This window comes from Semicossyphus pulcher, unplaced genomic scaffold (assembly GCF_022749685.1).
Source record: "Semicossyphus pulcher isolate SPU_LCO1_2020_fin unplaced genomic scaffold, fSemPul1.0.p SCAF_18, whole genome shotgun sequence".
Taxonomy (NCBI): domain Eukaryota; kingdom Metazoa; phylum Chordata; class Actinopteri; order Labriformes; family Labridae; genus Semicossyphus; species Semicossyphus pulcher.
In genome coordinates, this window is record NW_027211691.1 from 27,114,938 (window position 1) to 27,132,500 (window position 17,563).

At 42.6% G+C, this 17,563-nt stretch overlaps 1 protein-coding gene across 1 annotated transcript in view; it reads right to left on the reverse strand.

Moving 5' to 3' along the window:
* Positions 1-17,563, reverse strand: part of lama1 (laminin, alpha 1) — a 44,223-nt gene that overhangs the window by 22,123 nt on the left and 4,537 nt on the right. Inside the window, exons 4-27 of the mRNA XM_069667176.1 lie at positions 13,386-13,437; positions 13,111-13,301; positions 12,619-12,798; positions 12,443-12,532; positions 12,239-12,356; positions 11,951-12,129; positions 11,604-11,697; positions 11,290-11,447; positions 10,314-10,454; positions 9,987-10,145; positions 9,701-9,802; positions 9,366-9,580; positions 8,833-8,944; positions 8,579-8,689; positions 8,372-8,493; positions 7,624-7,710; positions 7,336-7,547; positions 4,055-4,161; positions 3,605-3,785; positions 3,385-3,521; positions 2,277-2,507; positions 750-884; positions 426-605; positions 36-221 (exon numbers count right to left, since the gene is read on the reverse strand). Of these exons, the coding sequence (XP_069523277.1) occupies positions 36-221; positions 426-605; positions 750-884; positions 2,277-2,507; positions 3,385-3,521; positions 3,605-3,785; positions 4,055-4,161; positions 7,336-7,547; positions 7,624-7,710; positions 8,372-8,493; positions 8,579-8,689; positions 8,833-8,944; positions 9,366-9,580; positions 9,701-9,802; positions 9,987-10,145; positions 10,314-10,454; positions 11,290-11,447; positions 11,604-11,697; positions 11,951-12,129; positions 12,239-12,356; positions 12,443-12,532; positions 12,619-12,798; positions 13,111-13,301; positions 13,386-13,437 (3,480 nt within the window). The remainder of the gene's footprint in view (positions 1-35; positions 222-425; positions 606-749; positions 885-2,276; positions 2,508-3,384; positions 3,522-3,604; positions 3,786-4,054; positions 4,162-7,335; positions 7,548-7,623; positions 7,711-8,371; positions 8,494-8,578; positions 8,690-8,832; positions 8,945-9,365; positions 9,581-9,700; positions 9,803-9,986; positions 10,146-10,313; positions 10,455-11,289; positions 11,448-11,603; positions 11,698-11,950; positions 12,130-12,238; positions 12,357-12,442; positions 12,533-12,618; positions 12,799-13,110; positions 13,302-13,385; positions 13,438-17,563) is intronic.

Genomic DNA, 17,563 nt, shown 5'->3' on the forward strand with positions numbered 1-17,563 from the left:
GTGCTCTTGTTTCTCATGATGCCTTGCAGCAGTACCTCTGTCATCATGATGTCATGCTGTGTCCTGATACCGTTGCTAGGAGCAGCCATGTCAGTGTATATCACCAGCTTCTTCAGAGTCCCTCCCCTCATCAGGACCTGAGGCTCCTGATTGGACAGCCCCAAGCCATCCTCAGCGTAGAAAGTGATGATGTAAGACAGCAGGCCACCGTACGACAGAAGCTACACAGTACACAAAGAAAGTACACAGTCAGGCACACCTTATACTACACAGTCAGGTACACCTTATACTACACATAGTACACAGTCAGGTACACTTTGTCCTGTCAGACAAAAGATTGGGCTAAAAACAGCAGCATGATAAGAGTATGGGCTATACACAGAAGCATGATAAGGTCCTGTCAGACAAGAGAATGGGCACAGTACCTGGCGTCCTCCAAACTGCGGGGGCAGTCTCCAGTATAGGGGTCCAGCCAACCTGCTGGAGTTGAGGTGTCGGGTGTCGAGAAGCATGACTCCGCCCTGCAGGAAAACTCCAGACTCTACAGCCTGCAGATTGGACTGACTGACCAATGACAAGAGAGCGGGCGAGCGAGCCAGGGTGATCTATGGAAGGGGGGGGGGGTTACAGTTTATACAGTATTTACACATCATATACAAAAAGTCTGTCCTGTGTTTTTATCTATGTGTATATGGTTGTATATGCTGCTGTACATATGGAAGTATGTGAAGTAACCACGTTGTACTCACAGGTACTCTGTAGAGTCCTCCCTTCTCCTCACAGTCTCTGCTGAGCCCTGAACAGAAACACTGCGAGCAGCCGTCAGCTGAGAGAGCGAACCAACCAGAGACACACTCTTCACAGCGCCGCCCAGACACGCCCACCTGCAGGTATATATGTTTTTATATTAGATTAAAGCAGGGATCGGCGACCTTAAACACGCGTGCCACCATTGACACAGGGGAGCTTAACCAATGGCATGTTGGCAAAAGGTGTGCAAAATAACATTTTGGGAAATATTGAAATGCTCTCTCATCAGCACCCTGTTATTATTGGTAGTCTGATTGATCCCCCCCAATCTTCTTGAACGCATTCCATGAAGACCAGCTCTGCCTCTGATTGGCTAATACTCGTCATTCTCTTCACAGCATGCAGGTGGGAAGAAACGTAATGCCACTGTAGTGGACTCAGTGGAGGATGACGGGCCTGCTCACCATGAAAGCTAAAGTTGTGGTTTGGACATTCCAGCGCTCGTGGATAGAAAAGTGGGGTTTTGTGTTTCAGAGGGAACGTGCTGTAAAGTTGTAGGAAGCGAAGGTGTTGCATCGGCCGCTGTCACTTTGTTGTTTACCTGTCACTTCCAGGTTGCTGTCTTGCAAGTGTAACTCTCAGCAGAGATAGTAAGGATGTGCGATGGCTCAACACTTAGCAATTCAGCTCCGGAAAACTATGTTATGTCCACATACAGAATGAAAAACACACAGTCTTCAGGTCAACGTCTCTGTGACAACAGACCACTCCAAAGCTTGTGTGCAAAGTGACAAAGTACGGCCCCCAGGTGATGGAGCTCAGCAGGAACACCTCAGATGTGGATGTTTTCATAAGGATGGCAGCATTGCTGTATAGTGCTCATATTTCTGTTTGTTTGTTTCTCCCTTTGTGACATTTGCTGCCATTGCAACACTTTGTAAATGAGGGTCATTGAGAGCAGGCTGAAACGGTAACTGTGCACAATTTGTAGCCTCAGAAGGTTAAAAACTGTTTATTGGTGATGAACATGAGTCATGATTTTAGCTCAGGTAAGGATGTTTTCATAAGGATGTTTTTATTAGCACTCATTTTTCTGTTTGTTACACTTAATTCTCCTTTTTTGATATTTATGACATATTACTTTTAAGTTAATTGCTGACAAACGTCCTGAAAAGGTGAGAAAAATGTTGTTTAAAGTTGTTGCTGTGCATGTTGCCTCTATGGATGGAATTAAATAACAGATTCGTTGGTGATTTGCATTTTGTTAAAATTGATGTTAAGCTTATGCTGATCTGGCACACTGAGTAACTACAACATTTGAAAATGGCACTGCATATCAAAAAGGTTGCTGACCCCTGGATTAAAGAATCATATATATAAATAACTTTGTCTGCATTAACATGTTTTTATTATTTAACCACTTTAAATTATTATTTTATTCTCGAGCTTTTTTCTTTTTTTTTTTACACACACACACACACACACACACACACACACACATACATACACGCACACAAGTGTGTTACCTTGCACACACACTCTCCGGTGTGTCCGCAGTCACACACTCTGAGCGTCGTGTTGCAGAACCTCTCGTCTGTTCCCGCCACATCGCAGCCACACGCCGAGCATTCTGGGTAACCATAGTAACCAGGCGCACACTGATCACATGACCTGCCAGAGAACCCCTCCCTGCACCGACACTGTCCATTGGTCAGATCACACTGAGGGGCGGAGCTTCCTGCATTGCAGCTGCACGGCTGAAAGAGACACCAGAAGTCAGTGAGTACCTGTGTGTACCTGTGTGTCCTTCTGTGTACCTGTGTGTACGTCTGTGTACCTGTGTTTACCTGTGTGTACGTCTGTGTACCTGTGTGTACCTGTGTGTACGTCTGTGTGTACTTCTGTGTACCTGTGTGTACTTCTGTGTACCTGTGTGTACTTCTGTGTACTTCTGTGTGTGCCTGTGTGTACCTGTGTGTACTTCTGTGTACCTGTGTGTACTTCTGTGTACCTGTGTGTACGTCTGTGTGTACTTCTGTGTGTACTTCTGTGTACCTGTGTGTACTTCTGTGTGTACTTCTGTGTACCTGTGTGTACCTGTGTGTACCTGTGTGTACATCTGTGTACCTGTGTGTACTTCTGTGTACCTGTGTGTACCTGTGTGTACATCTGTGTACCTGTGTGTACTTCTGTGTACCTGTGTGTACGTCTGTGTGTACTTCTGTGTGTACTTCTGTGTACCTGTGTGTACTTCTGTGTGTACTTCTGTGTACCTGTGTGTACCTGTGTGTACCTGTGTGTACATCTGTGTACCTGTGTGTACTTCTGTGTACCTGTGTGTACATCTTAGTACCTGTGTGTCCTTCTGTGTGCCTATGTGTACGTCTGTGTGTACTTCTGTGTGTACTTCTGTGTACCTGTGTGTACTTCTGTGTACTTCTGTGTGTGCCTGTGTGTACTTCTGTGTACCTGTGTGTACCTGTGTGTACATCTGTGTACCTGTGTGTACCTCTGTGTGTACTTCTGTGTACCTGTGTGTACCTCTGTGTGTACTTCTGTGTACCTGTGTGTACCTGTCGTACTCTTGTGTACTTGTGGGTGTATTTTTGTATACTTGTGTGTATTTGTGCGTACCTTGCAGCCAGCAGCGGGGTCATGACCCCAGTGTCCTGCCTTACACTTGTCGCAGGTGTCCCCTTGCGTGTTGGCCGGGCAGATGCACTCGCCGCTCTCGGGGTCACAGTTCCCTCCAGTGTGATCACAGGTGCATGCTGGGAGGAGAAAGATCACAGCCAATCAGACTCAGAAGTTTCGACCAATAGGCCAGGACGTGTAACCTTCTCTGTTAAACTACCTTTGCAGCCTTTGGCATGGAAACCATAGTAACCACGGCTACAGCGGTCACACTTGTCTCCTGCCACACCAACCGCACATTGGCACCGCCCCTTCTCATCACATGACTGAGAGAGAGATCCTGATTGGCTGCAGCCACATCCCCAACAGCCCTGCCCACTCTGCAGCCCGAAAAACCCTGACTGAAAAACATCAAAAAATAAAATAAGTTCATAAAATCAAGATTTTAAAAATGAATGAATAATGAACATTAGGACAAATGTTCATAAAGCAGCTGATCCAAGGTAACATGCAATCACACACAGAGGACTGGTTATGTTGGTGGAGCCAAATATATGAACCCCAACTCTAAATGTTGTTGATTATTAATGTGATTCAGCAATACACATATGAACACTGAACACTGAATATCAGCAGGCTGTGAGTGTGTGTGTGTGTGTGTGTGTCTCACCTGACAGCGGTCACAGGTGCGTCCTGTCACGTTCTCTCTACACAAACACTGACCTGTTGTGACATCACATTCACTGGAGAGGGCACCGCTGACATCACAGCTGCACTCTGAGAAACAAAGACAGATAGTTTAATAACTTGAAAACATGAAATCAGTTTTCATCATGAGTTGTTTCATTAAGAGTGAATGGGGACAGAAAACAAACACAAACAGAACCTTTACTAACCTTCTATTACCTTTAATAACATTTAATTAACTATGAATAACATTAAATTAACATTTATTACCTTAAAATAAACCTCACAGTGAGGTTTATTTGTGAGGTTAAAATAAACCTCACAGTGAGGTTTATTTGATTGATGATTTATTAATTGATGTACTCGTTTCATCTCTCTTCCGTTCCAAGATGGCCGCCAACCCAGTTCTTTGCTTGTGTGCTTGAAACTCTAGTTCTGTGTTTTTTTTGTTTTCTGTGTCCTGGGAAGCCAACAAACTCGCCTGCTTTACGGCCTATAGTGTCTGAGTACGGCTGTCTGGCTGTCCAGGCCGTGTGGTGGCCCAAATTGATCATTTTGGTGCCGTCTGAATTAATCAGGGACAGCTGAATCCTTACACCTGGGTGGCTCTGCGGTGCACCAGTAGCACAAATTTGGCTTTGACCTCGCTCTCCTGCACAGCCTGCAGCGGTGCCGCTTTGGACCCGTTTGGACCCTGCGCCAGTGGCATGCATGTCAGACAATGCGCTGCACTGACTGAGTGACCGCTGAAGCTGGAGTTGTAACCCTGTGCGGAAGGCCCCGGGAACTTTTGTTATTCCTTACTACGTGTACCCCTGTATTTACCTGGCGATCAACCCCATACAACGATTGGGCATAACTGGGTGAGTGGGTCTCAAGGATGAATGCAGCTACCACCAGCTAATCTACCCTGCTCAACAACAAACACTTTATACGTTTCAAACGCAAGTAAGCCCCTCAGTATACCTACAAGCTCTAAAAGTCCACGACCACCTTACTATGCAATATGGAGTTTCCTCACACTCTTCAGGCTGTGTTTGTGACGATAAGCGTACAGGAAATTTTAAGGCTATTATTTTACTGCTGCTGCTGTCATCGGTAAACATACAACCAAATCCTGGGCCTGATCAATTGCAAAATATACCTTCACCGTGCAACTTCAAAAACAGAACGGGACTCAGAATTGTGCACTTTAACATTAGAAGACTCCTGCCTAAAATGGACATGCTGAAAGTATGGATCGACAAAAGACACTATTTCCTCTCTCTTGGATGTGCTACTGAGTTGAAATTCAGTTCAGTTGAAATTAAAAACAAATATGATATAGTTGGGCATTTTCATAAGCATTTTGTATCAGCTGGCTATATTTTCAACGAGTCTGGTTCACTCGAAACCTCTTTTGTTTTTAGGCCAATTTCAAATGAAGATATCTGCACTGCACTATTAAAGGTTGCAGCGGAAATTATTGCTAAGCCTATAGCAAACATTTTTAATTGCAGTCTGCAGACAAATTCAATCCCAAAACTATGGAAGGCAGCGTATGTGCTTCCTTTACTAAACTGTGGAGATCCTTCAGATGTTAACTATTATCGACCAATTTCCAAGCTCTCTATTCTTGCTAAAATGTTGGAAGTTCGAGTAAAAAGCCAACTGAAACAATTTCTGGTAGATCACAACATTCTTACAGATATACAATCAGGTTTTAGGGCAGGCCACAGTATTGTTACAGTAACCATGCTGGTATTAAATGACATTGTAAATGCACTTGACAAAAAGCAACACTGTGCTGCATTATCTGTTGACCTGACAAAAGCATTTGACTCTGTAGACCACAAACTACTGCTAAGCAGATTAAGTTGTTATCTAATTTTGTACTTTTTTATATATATATATATATATCGATAGATATATATATTTTGATCTTTATTTTTTACCCTCTGTGTGCTGATTCTTTCCTATTGTATTGTACTGTATAAGCTGCTGGAGACTGAATTTCCCAGAGGGAGTCATCCCAAAGGGATCAATAAAGTTGAGTCTAAGTCTAAGTCTAAGTCTAAGTGACATTGGAATAAGGGAAACAGCTTTACGGTTCAAAAGTGATCTCACAGACTGCACACAATGTGTTTTTATAGATTTCCAAGGGTGTTCCAACGGTTCGATTTTAGCTCCTATTTTATTTTTGATATTTATAAATTACATTGGAAAGGACTTGAAAACTGCAAAATTGCACCTTTACGCGGACGACACAGTAGCGTAATCAGTGGCCTCTTCTTTGAGCAAAGCTATAAATGAGCCCCAGATAGTAATTAAACAGCTCCAAGTCTCACTCAATGGGCTCAAGTTAGTTTTAAATGAAAAGAAATCTAAATTCTTCTCTAAGGCTCGTTGCCAACCCCCGGGCAACATAAATCTTTACACTATAAATGGAGACCGTATTGAAGAAGTGTCACCATATAAGTATTTAGGCTGCTGGTTGAATGACGATGATAAAGTTAACGTTGAAAACCTTGCTAAGAAGTTAAGGATCGGTTTTTATTTTAGAAAAAAGGCTTGTTTCAATATGTTAGCCAGGAAGGAACTGGTGCAGGTTCCTTTTTTAGTGTTCTGGACTACAGTGATGTTGTTTACATGCACGCCTGCCGCCAAAGTCCTTTCAGATTTATAACCGACCCTGGCTCTCGCACTCATCACTGTACGCTTTATGATCTAGTAGAGTAGCCGTCACTCCATCTATGTAGACATTTTAATTTATATATTTTTGTGTACAAGGCCATGTTGGGTAAACTGCCCTTATATATATGTAACCTCCTGACAAAGCCACCAGTAGTATTCAGCTTCATACCACTAGGTGGCTCTCTTACCAGGTTCCCAGGGTTTTCATTTATTCATATTATGGCAGTTTGAAGATGGCACCACACACACACACACAAACACACACTCACACACACAGTCATGTGACTGCAGAACACAGGTCAGAGGTCAGATCTAATCTGGATTAACAGATCAACATTCCTGCTGCTACAAACACAAAAAATATTTAAAGTGTCGGTCAAGCATCTCAAACCCACCAATCAGCTCTCAGCTCTTTAATCTCCAGTGTGCAACCCCACCCCCACCCGCAGTTCTTTGCAGAACCACCAGTGGTCACCGGAGGGCAGCACAGGTTCTACTAAACTGGAGAGACAGAACTGGGGAAAACTGAGTTTTGGACCCCGCTCACAGCAGTTGGGCGTGTGTGTGTGTGTGTGTGTGTGTGTGTCTCACCCCGGCAGTCCTTCCGGTTCACAGCGTCTCCATAGTAACCGGGCTGACAGACCTCACAGTGTCTTCCAGCAGTGTTGCCGAGGCAACGCAGGCATTCCCCAGTGACGGTGTCACAGTGCCCTGCCTCCCTGACATCCACGTTACCATGACACTCACAGTGGACACAGGCCCCGCCCACTACCAATGGGTTTCCAAAGAAACCACTGGCACACCTGGTGACACAAACAGACATGTGTTAACCAGGCTCAGTGCTTCTGATTGGATGATGAGCCTGTCAATCATCCTCACCTCTCACAGCTGGTTCCTGTGTATCCGACCTGACACTGGTCACATGACACCTGTCCTGAAGGCTCCAGCACACAGGTGGGACTAAAACTGAACACACAGGTGTTAATGAAGTTGTTGATAAAGTTTATACAGGCTGTCCACTCTTCTGCTGTTGATAACGTTAATAAAGGCAAGGCTGTCCACTCTTCTGCTGTTGATAAAGTTTATAAAGGCAAGGCTGTCCACTCTTCTGCTGTTGATAAAGTTTATAAAGGCAAGGCTGTCCACTCTTCTGCTGCTGATAAAGTTTATAAAGGCAAGGCTGTCCACTCTTCTGCTGTTGATAAAGTTAATAAAGGCTGTCCACTCTTCTGCTGTTGATAAAGTTAATAAAGGCTGTCCACTCTTCTGCTGTTGATAAAGTTAATAAAGGCTGTCCACTCTTCTGCTGTTGATAAAGTTAATAAAGGCTGTCCACTCTTCTGCTGCTGATAAAGTTTATAAAGGCAAGGCTGTCCACTCTTCTGCTGTTGATAAAGTTAATAAAGGCTGTCCACTCTTCTGCTGCTGATAAAGTTTATAAAGGCAAGGCTGTCCACTCTTCTGCTGTTGATAAAGTTTATAAAGGCTGTCCACTCTTCTGCTGCTGATAAAGTTTATAAAGGCAAGGCTGTCCACTCTTCTGCTGCTGATAAAGTTTATAAAGGCAAGGCTGTCCACTCTTCTGCTGCTGATAAAGTTTTTAGTTGGAATTGGAAATGAGACTAACCTGTTGGACATCAGAGGACACAGACATTGCCGACAGTCATCTGCTGTCCCCTCTGTAGCGTCACCATAGAAACCAGGAAGGCACGTATCACAGTGAGGACCGGTGGTATTATGGGTACAACCCTGAGAGACCATGGTAACAGTGTGATGTTATTGACTGAGTCTATACAATATAGATACATTTATTTATATATACACATACACTCACCACACAGACTCCACTGCTGTCACACTCGGTGGCGTGGTCGTTACATTCACACGGCAAACAGTTTCCTCCAAACAAAACTCCTCCCACCCTGAAGAACCCCGGGAGACACGTCTACAGCATGAAACACACAGAAAAATAAAGTAAAATACATAAACATCAACAACAGTATACTGGTTCATGTTTTCACATCTAAAAGCAGATTAAAACCAACCTTAACAGGAAGATGATAAAGGTAAGTAAAGTAAACCTCTGACCTCACAGGAAGTGCCGCTGTACCCCCACGGACACTCACACGTCTCCACGCTAACCGCCTGATCACCAGAAATGGAGCCATTGTCTGCAACGTCCAGAGACAGGAAGCTGAGACTGTAAGACAGGTGAGTGTTACTGAACAGGTGAATCACTGATCCTGAAGGGACTCCCACTGTACCCCATAGTCCCACTGTACCCAACAGTCCCACTGTACCCCATTCTCTCACTGTACCCAACAGTCCCACTGTACCCCATTCTCTCACTGTACCCAACAGTCCCACTGTACCCCATTCTCTCACTGTACCCAACAGTCCCAGTGTACCCCATTCTCTCACTGTACCCAACAGTCCCAGTGTACCCCATTCTCTCACTGTACCCAACAGTCCCACTGTACCCCATTCTCTCACTGTACCCAACAGTCCCAGTGTACCCCATTCTCTCACTGTACCCAACAGTCCCAGTGTACCCCATTCTCTCACTGTACCCAACAGTCCCACTGTACCCCATACTGCCACAGTAGTAATTCAGTTCTTACTAAATTGGTCCCTCAGCGGAGGCATTCAGATGAACTCTGACCCTTAGTGATATCACATCAGCTAGGACTGACAGCAGGTCATCACGGGTAACGTGATATCCTGTCTGAATGTCCACAAATTGCCTCTGAGCCATCGTCACAGCAACGAAGTGTTCAGCCAGAGGAGAGAGAGATAAGAGATGAGGAGGTGAGAGATGGAGAGCTCGACCGTTTCCCTGGAGACGAGACAGAAACAGTCAGTCTGTGAGTTGTAGTCCTTAAAGACGCCATGATTTAAGTTTCTACAATCACTTTGTATCACTTGATATTTTACAAACATTCAGACATTTTCTCACCTCAACAATGATGTCACAGTGGGCGAGAAGAGAATGATCTTCATTGTCCAGTGGGACGTTGTAAACCACTGAGAAGTTCAGGAAACCTCCGTACGACACCAGCTAGAGACAGATAGACAGGTGGACAGACAGGTAGACAGGCAGACAATCAGGTAAACATGTAGACAAACAGACAGACAGACAGACAAGTACACAGGCAGACAGGCAGACCGGCAGACCGGCAGGTAGTCAGGTTGCTGTGAAAAGATTGATAGAATAATGACCAAATATGGAAATAGTAGCCAACCTTGTTGCCAAGGAAACTCTCGGGCGCCACCCAAGAAAGCACTTGTTGGTGGGGGTGGCCTAAAGAGATGTTGCTGAGGATGGGGAGGTCATTGCCTTGTACGACAGCGAGGATGTGGGGGGACTGAGAGGGACGGAGCAAAGCGTCTGCATGATACACCTAAAGAAATCACCATAGAAACAAAAATAAGAAAATACACTGCTCAGTATACACGAGTACAAGTTTGTATTTCTGCTTTAATGTGTGTGTGTGTGTGTGTGTTACCTGTGAAGAGCCTTGTGTGTGACTACAGTGTGTTACCTGTTTAAAGTTATGCCTATATTTTACCTGAGCTGTCAGCCAGGCAGAGCTCTCGCAGACATTGGACACACCGAAACAGAAACAGTCGGTGCAGCCGAGCGGATTATTCTCCTGCAGGTTATAGAAACCTGGTTTACACAGATCACAGTGAGCTCCCATCACATTCACCTGTGGAAGAGAGAACAGGTGAGACTATAGTCTTTCTAATATTATGTACACCTTGAACAAGCACCTGACAACAAGTGTCAAGATAGTAACGTGCAGTGTGCCAGTGTAGCTCTGCGGTTAAAGCGCGTGCCCCATATATAGAGGCACAGTCTTGATGCAGCGCATAACTCTCAAACCCTGACTGGTAGATTGTTCCAGAGGAGGGGGGCCTGATAACTGAAGGCTCTACCTCCAACACTACTCTTAGAGACTTTAGGTACCACAAGCAGGCCTGCATCCTGGGAGCGCAATGTTCTCGAGGGGTAATATGGCACTATGAGCTCTTTAAGATATGATGGTGCCTGACCATTAAGAGGTTTGTAAGTAAGAAGAAGGATTTTAAATTCTATTCTAGATTTTACAGGAAGCCAGTGCAGAGAGGCTAATACAGGAGAGATGTGATCTCTCTTCCTAGTTCTTGTCAGCACACAGGATGTGTCTAATGTTTGTTGTGAAGGTGAAAAAAGGCTGTCCTTGAGATGTGTTTTATGTGGGAGATCAAGGACATATCCTGATCCAGGCTCTCTCTCTGCCAGGCTGGTGCCACCTAGGGCAGTTACGTCATTAGAAAATGAATCTCTGAGGTGTACCTGTTCTGCTCATTCAGTTTTTAATAAAACTATTAAAAAAAACTTTTTATTACTGAAGCTTGGATATCAAATGCCAACATCTTCCTTTAGCTTTTTTATCAAGTGAAATCCTGTTGACACAGACAGGTGGTCAGGTGTTCTTGGTCAGGTGTTTTTGATCAGGTGGTCCTGGTACATTATGTACAGTATAATGTCACTGTGTTTACCTTGCAGATGCAGGGGCTGCAGGGGTCTGAGTTGATGCTGCCAGACAGGTTGCACTCACAGCGAACACACCGAGGAAAATCTCTGTATCCAAACGCACAACGATCACACTGTCGACCTGTAAAACCCTCCTTACACACACACTGACCTGCCAAGACACCTGTGCGCACACACACACGCACACACACACACACACACACACACACACGCACACACACACACACAGAAGTCACAGTCAGAGGTATGATCAAACTTTAGGCTGCTGTGTGAAGCATCATGATAATAATGATTATAATGATGTTAATAGGAGTGAGACCTGGTCGTGAGTCATCTCTGCTACAGACTGAAGACTCTGAACCTCTCAGGTCACAGTTACACTCCTCACAGGGAGCGTCTGAATACGGAGAAACCTGCACACACACACAAACATAACAACACAGTAATGATGACGTCATTAAGAGTTAAGGTTAACATTAGCATGATTTCAATACAGTTCAATATAAGTCCTATCCACCTTAAATCACCACTGGGTAAATGCTAGGTCTGCTCACATGCTAACATGCTCCACCTAGCTGGAATTTCCACATTTACTGAGAGACTTTGACCTCAAGTGAGGGAGTGTTAATCAGGTGGTTATAGTGAGACGTAGAGGGTTAGTAGTACCTCAGCAGGTCTGTAGTATTCAGCGGCACAGGTCTCACAGTTGATGCCGGCGGTGTTCTGCTGACAGTCGATACAGACTCCGCCTCCTCGACGAATGCCGCGAGAGTTTAAACTCAGAGAGAGTTCAGAGACGGTCTGATTGTAGAAACAGTCGACTGCTTTGTTGTGACAGTTACACTCTGAGAGAAAGACAGGTGAGTGACAGACTGGTGAGATGCAGACAGGTGAGACACAAAAAGATGAAAGGCAGATGGGTGACAGACAGACAGGTGTTTCTGTGTTTCTTACTTTCACATGTGTTGCCCTCGGAGATGGTTCCTGGTTGCCATGGCTGCTGGTGGTAACCAGGGCAACACTCATTACAGCTCTCTCCACAGGTGTTGTGTTCACACACACACTGGAGCTTCTGTTAACACACACAGGTGGAAAATAACAGACGTTTTCATCACCTTCATAGTTGAGCAGGTGTACAGGTGAAGGATGTGTGGTTACCTTGGTAACAGGGTCAAGTGGGCAGCTCTGGGCGTGGCCATAGCAGATGCACATCCCGCCCACCGACACGTCTTTGATGGAGTAATAATACTGGCACACAAACACAGCTTATTAGTCATGTGACCACACATCAGCTCACACAATTACATGTCTGTCTCTCTGACAGTCTGTCTCACCCTCCGGGTTACAATGGGGTCAATGTCTCGGGGGTCACGGGCGCTCAGCGTCATCAGGTCGGCATTCAGCGTTCTGATTCGCTGAAGCCTCAGTCTGATGTAACGAGCTGACGTGAAGTTCAGGAGATCAGAGGTCAAATCATCGGCTCCAGGTCGCCCGTTAATCAGGGAGGTGTGTATCTGAGAGAGAGAGACAAGTACAAGGGGAGAGACGGGTCAGAGAGAGACGGGCCACAGAGAGAGAAAGACAGGTACACATACGGAGAGAGAGAGAGAGAGAGAGACAGGTAGAGACAGACACGTCAGAGTGAGACAGGTACAGAGGGGGAGATGTGTCAGAGAAGAGACAGGTACAGAGTGAGACATGTTAGACAGAGATAGGTACAGAGAGAGGCAGGTTAGAGAAAGACAGGTACAGAGAGAGAGACAGGAGAGAGAGGCAGACATACAGAACAAACAGACAGGTACAAACATACAGACAGCCTGTCTCACCTCTCCGTGTTCCAGAGGGTTCAGTCTGGAGTAGTACGACGTGCAGATGACCTCCTTGTCACTCTTGTACGTCGGCGGTCCAAGCCTCGGCGTCACGTTGTAATGAGTCAAACACTCAGAGTCACTAATGGCATAAAACTGCCAGGGGTCAAAGGTCACACCGTCCAGAGAGCGCTCCAGGATCCAGTTACCTGGCCAAGAGACAGACAGGTCAAACAGACAGACAGACAGACAGCTCAGACAGACAGTCAGGCAGGCAGACTGACAGATCTCACCTGGTCGAGGAGAGTTGGCTGCCTTGATGATGATATAAGCGACCTGAAAGATCTGAACAGAGAGGGAAAAAAAGTTGTTACTTTTACATGTACTCACCTGGTTACTCACCTGGTTACTCAGATAACTTGGGTTAGGGTTACACCAATGACTAATTGACTGATACATGATTACAGCTTCATACTTAGACAACACACACACTCCAGGTACACTCCGTGTGAGTGTGAGTGTGTTTGTATGTGTGTGTTGTTAGCCATAGCATATTATCATACAAAAGTACCTCCTCATCACTGTGAGTGTGAGGGGGGACGTTAACTTAGCAACATCAGTAAGCTAGCTAAGAAAGTGCTACAAAACAAGCTATCAATAAAGGTAAACTTTGAGCTCCTGACTGAGCCTACAGGTGAAATCACCTGCTGGAGCTAAAGGCAGAGACGGTTCTTTAGATTTAATTGACAGACAGACAAAGTGTGTGTATTTAAGTATATGTTGTTTTTGTTTTTGTTTATTTAGATCCTCATTAGCTTCAGCATAGCAGAAGCTATTCTTCCTGGGGTCTGCAAATTTTACAATGTGACAATATCAAATACACTTTGAAACAATTCATCACTAACCCTCTAACAAAATAAATATTGACACAAATCTAACAACAGCTAACAACAACACTAGACAAGCTCCATATGAATGGCCCGTTGACACATTACAGCACAAGGATATATTGATATTAATGACATTTCTATGTTTTTAAAAACAGCATATAGTATTTAGTCGTGCTATATCAAAGGGTTATGAGTTCCATTCTTGCATTGCCCTGTATATTACTGAACGCTGAGCTGATGTGGTTTTACATTTTGGTAACCTAAAACAGCCTCTCATAGCGAGTCTTGTTGGGTAATGTGTGTGTATCTGAACTGAAGGACAGTTTTTTGTACAAATTAAATGGAGTCTTTGTTGTAATGACATTCCTCAAGAAATTCATTAATGAATACGACAATCTATTTTTAACTACCAACCAAGAGAGAGAGTCATGCATTTTAATAACATCTGTTTTTAACCCACAATATAGAGCTACACATGCCGCTTTGTTTTGGTTTGTTTGGTAATTGTTTGTTTTGACAGATATCTTGCGTACCTTTTGATTATGCGCAAAGAGTTTTGTTAACAGTTGTTTGTCCCATGAAAGTCTATTGTCTAGAATTACTCCAAGAAGTTAAGTGTCTTCTACCTGTTTTATAACCGTGTTATTTATGCTGAGACTGAGTTTTGGTTTTGAGCACAGAGAGTAAGTGGTTCCGATTACTAGAGTAGTTGTTTTTGACACATTCAATATAAGTTTGTTACTGCTGATCCAGTCTACTACTAATTTTAACTCGCTATTCAGATTTGTGTTCAAGTCACTGATTGTACCTTCAGCTAAATATATAGTAGAATCATCAGCATACATTGAGATGCTTGCCTTCTTTAATACTAAAGGAAGGTCATTAGTAAAGATGGTGTACAGAAGTGGCCCAAGACAACTACCTTGAGGCACTCCATGTTGTAAAACATGGAGGGCTCTCGTCTGAGTAGCTTACACTAATACACTAATTGTCTTATGTCGCTCAAATAGCTGTTTGACCATAATAATGCCGACTGAGAGAAACCATAACATTTTAATTTTTTCAACATTAGCTCGTGATCAATTATTTCACAAGCTGCAGAGAAATCTAGCATAACTGCACCTATTATTTTCCTCTCCTTACTGAAGCAGTCATCAACCATTTGAGTCAAAGCAGCAGCAGTTGAATATTTTCCTCTATATGCATGTTGGAAATTAGTGATTAAATTATTACTGAAAAAGTAAGACTGAATTGTTTCTATCTTACCAAGAATTAGAAGTAGACTTATTGGTCGACTATTGGATTCAGATAATTGCATTTTTGTATTTTTCGGTATTGGTATTACTTTAGATATTTTCCAAGCATGCAGACATACATTTTCATTTAAACATTGATTAATAATATGTGCAATCATAGGAGCAATTATTGAGGCTATGGGCTTAAGCAGCCAGTAATCAAGATTGTCAGCCCCAGTTGGTTTATTTTTACAATTCATCAAAAGTAGTTCAACTTTAGCGACACTCACTTTCTTAAATTCAAAGCTACATGTTTTACCTTTCATGAGCTTATATATTAATGTATATGACAGATCTTCATTCTTAGGCTGTATTGTGCTTTTTAATTTGTCTATTTTGGTTATAAAATAACTATTTAGGTGATTAGCTATGTCTGTTGGTTTGGTGAAGAATTCACCTCCACTTTCCAAATAAGATGGGGTGGATTTTGTGTTCCCTCTTAATAGATCTAGTATTCCATAACTGCTTACTATTATTTCTAACTTCCTGTAATCTACTTTCATAAAACTGCTTATAGTTTTCAGTATATTTGCCAATCTGATTTCAAATTTGATGAAATTGCTGTTAGTTTAGCTTGATTTGTTTCTGCCATAGGTTCCTTTAATTCTTTATCCAAATATGAACAGTTTCTTTCTCTTTTTATTGGTGCATGATAGTCTACAATTTTCATTAAAATTTTATCAAAAACTTGAAATGCCTCCTCTGGATCCTTTTGTATAAATACCTTTCACCAAATTATCATTTTTTTTTACCTAATCCTCATAGCTGGACTGATTAAAACTCTTAAATGATCTTTTCATTCTGACTTTTGGACCAGACTTGTTTTCCTTACAACTGCAATAAGATTATGGTATCTACAGCCTGTTGGCTCAGATATGGAGTTTGAGCAAAACTCCGGTCTATTTATAAAAATGTGGTCGATACAGGTGGCTACTTGGGTACCATCACCTCTTAAACATATCCTTGTTGGTTTATTGACTACCTGTGACAGACTACAAGCTGCAGCTGCACTTCATTCATTGGATGGAGAAAGGAATTCCAGTCAATATTCAGATTACCCAAAAAGTATATTTCATAACTTGTACTACTAGCATAATCCAGCATTTCACAAATTTGATCTAAATACCAAGTATTAGCACTAGGAGGTCTGTTACAACATCCTATTAATATTGGCTTAGGATGTTTCAAACTAACTTGTAGCCATAGTACTTCTATATCAGAATACATTAAATTAGGCAGAACTTCCACAGGTATGTGATTTTGAATATAAAGGGCAACCCCTACTCCATGTGCATTCCTGTCTCTACTGTAGATGTATCCTCAAATGTAGAATCCAAATGCGTTTCAGATACTGCGAATAGGTGTAAATGGTTTAATAAAAGTAATTCAGTTACTTCATTTAATTTATTCCTGACACGACATATATTTATATGGTCAATGTTAAGAACTTTCCTAGGCAATTTGTATGACATTAAAGTTTAAAGTCTCTTTATCCATTTTGATCAATTCATCAGAGGAACACAAATTAAAAGAAACAACAACATAGAAACACACACACACACACACACACACACGCACACACACACACACACACACACACACACACACGCGCACACACGCACACATAAATTCAAACAAAAAACGTTGTTTTAGCACTTATTGTCAGGATTGCCAGTGAGCTGAAACTCCTTTTGTTAATTCATTTATTATTATTATTATTATTGTTATTATTATTATTATTAGTTATTTATTTTTTTTAGGTTTTCATTCCTCCATATTTAACTCAATGACTAAGCTTATGAAAAAAATTATTCTTTAGATCTACCTTTTAGCTTTAATTGTGTTACAAAATGCACCGTCAAAAATAATGGCAGCTTCAACAAGTTGGCTGTTTAAAGTCGTCTATACTCTGTCTTTTAATTAGCAACTAAAACACACTACAACATAGGGTTGACTTTTATACCATTTGTTTCACTTTCAAATAACACAAGTAACAATAATAGAGCAAATGGTTGTAGTTACATTTTAGTTTACATAGTTCCTAATTCCATTAATATACACAAAAGTAAAATCAAAATCACATCAAATTATATTTTATCAAGACCTAGCATATTCTAAATACATGGGGTAGTCCAGTCAAGTGCAATATAATATAATTAATATAATAAATTTATGGACAACCTTCAGACAATTGAGACACAGATTTGATCATAATTAAACCAGGGATTTATCATGGACGTACAGATTATGTTATATTACTTCTAGTCCTCAAAATAAATGTTTAAA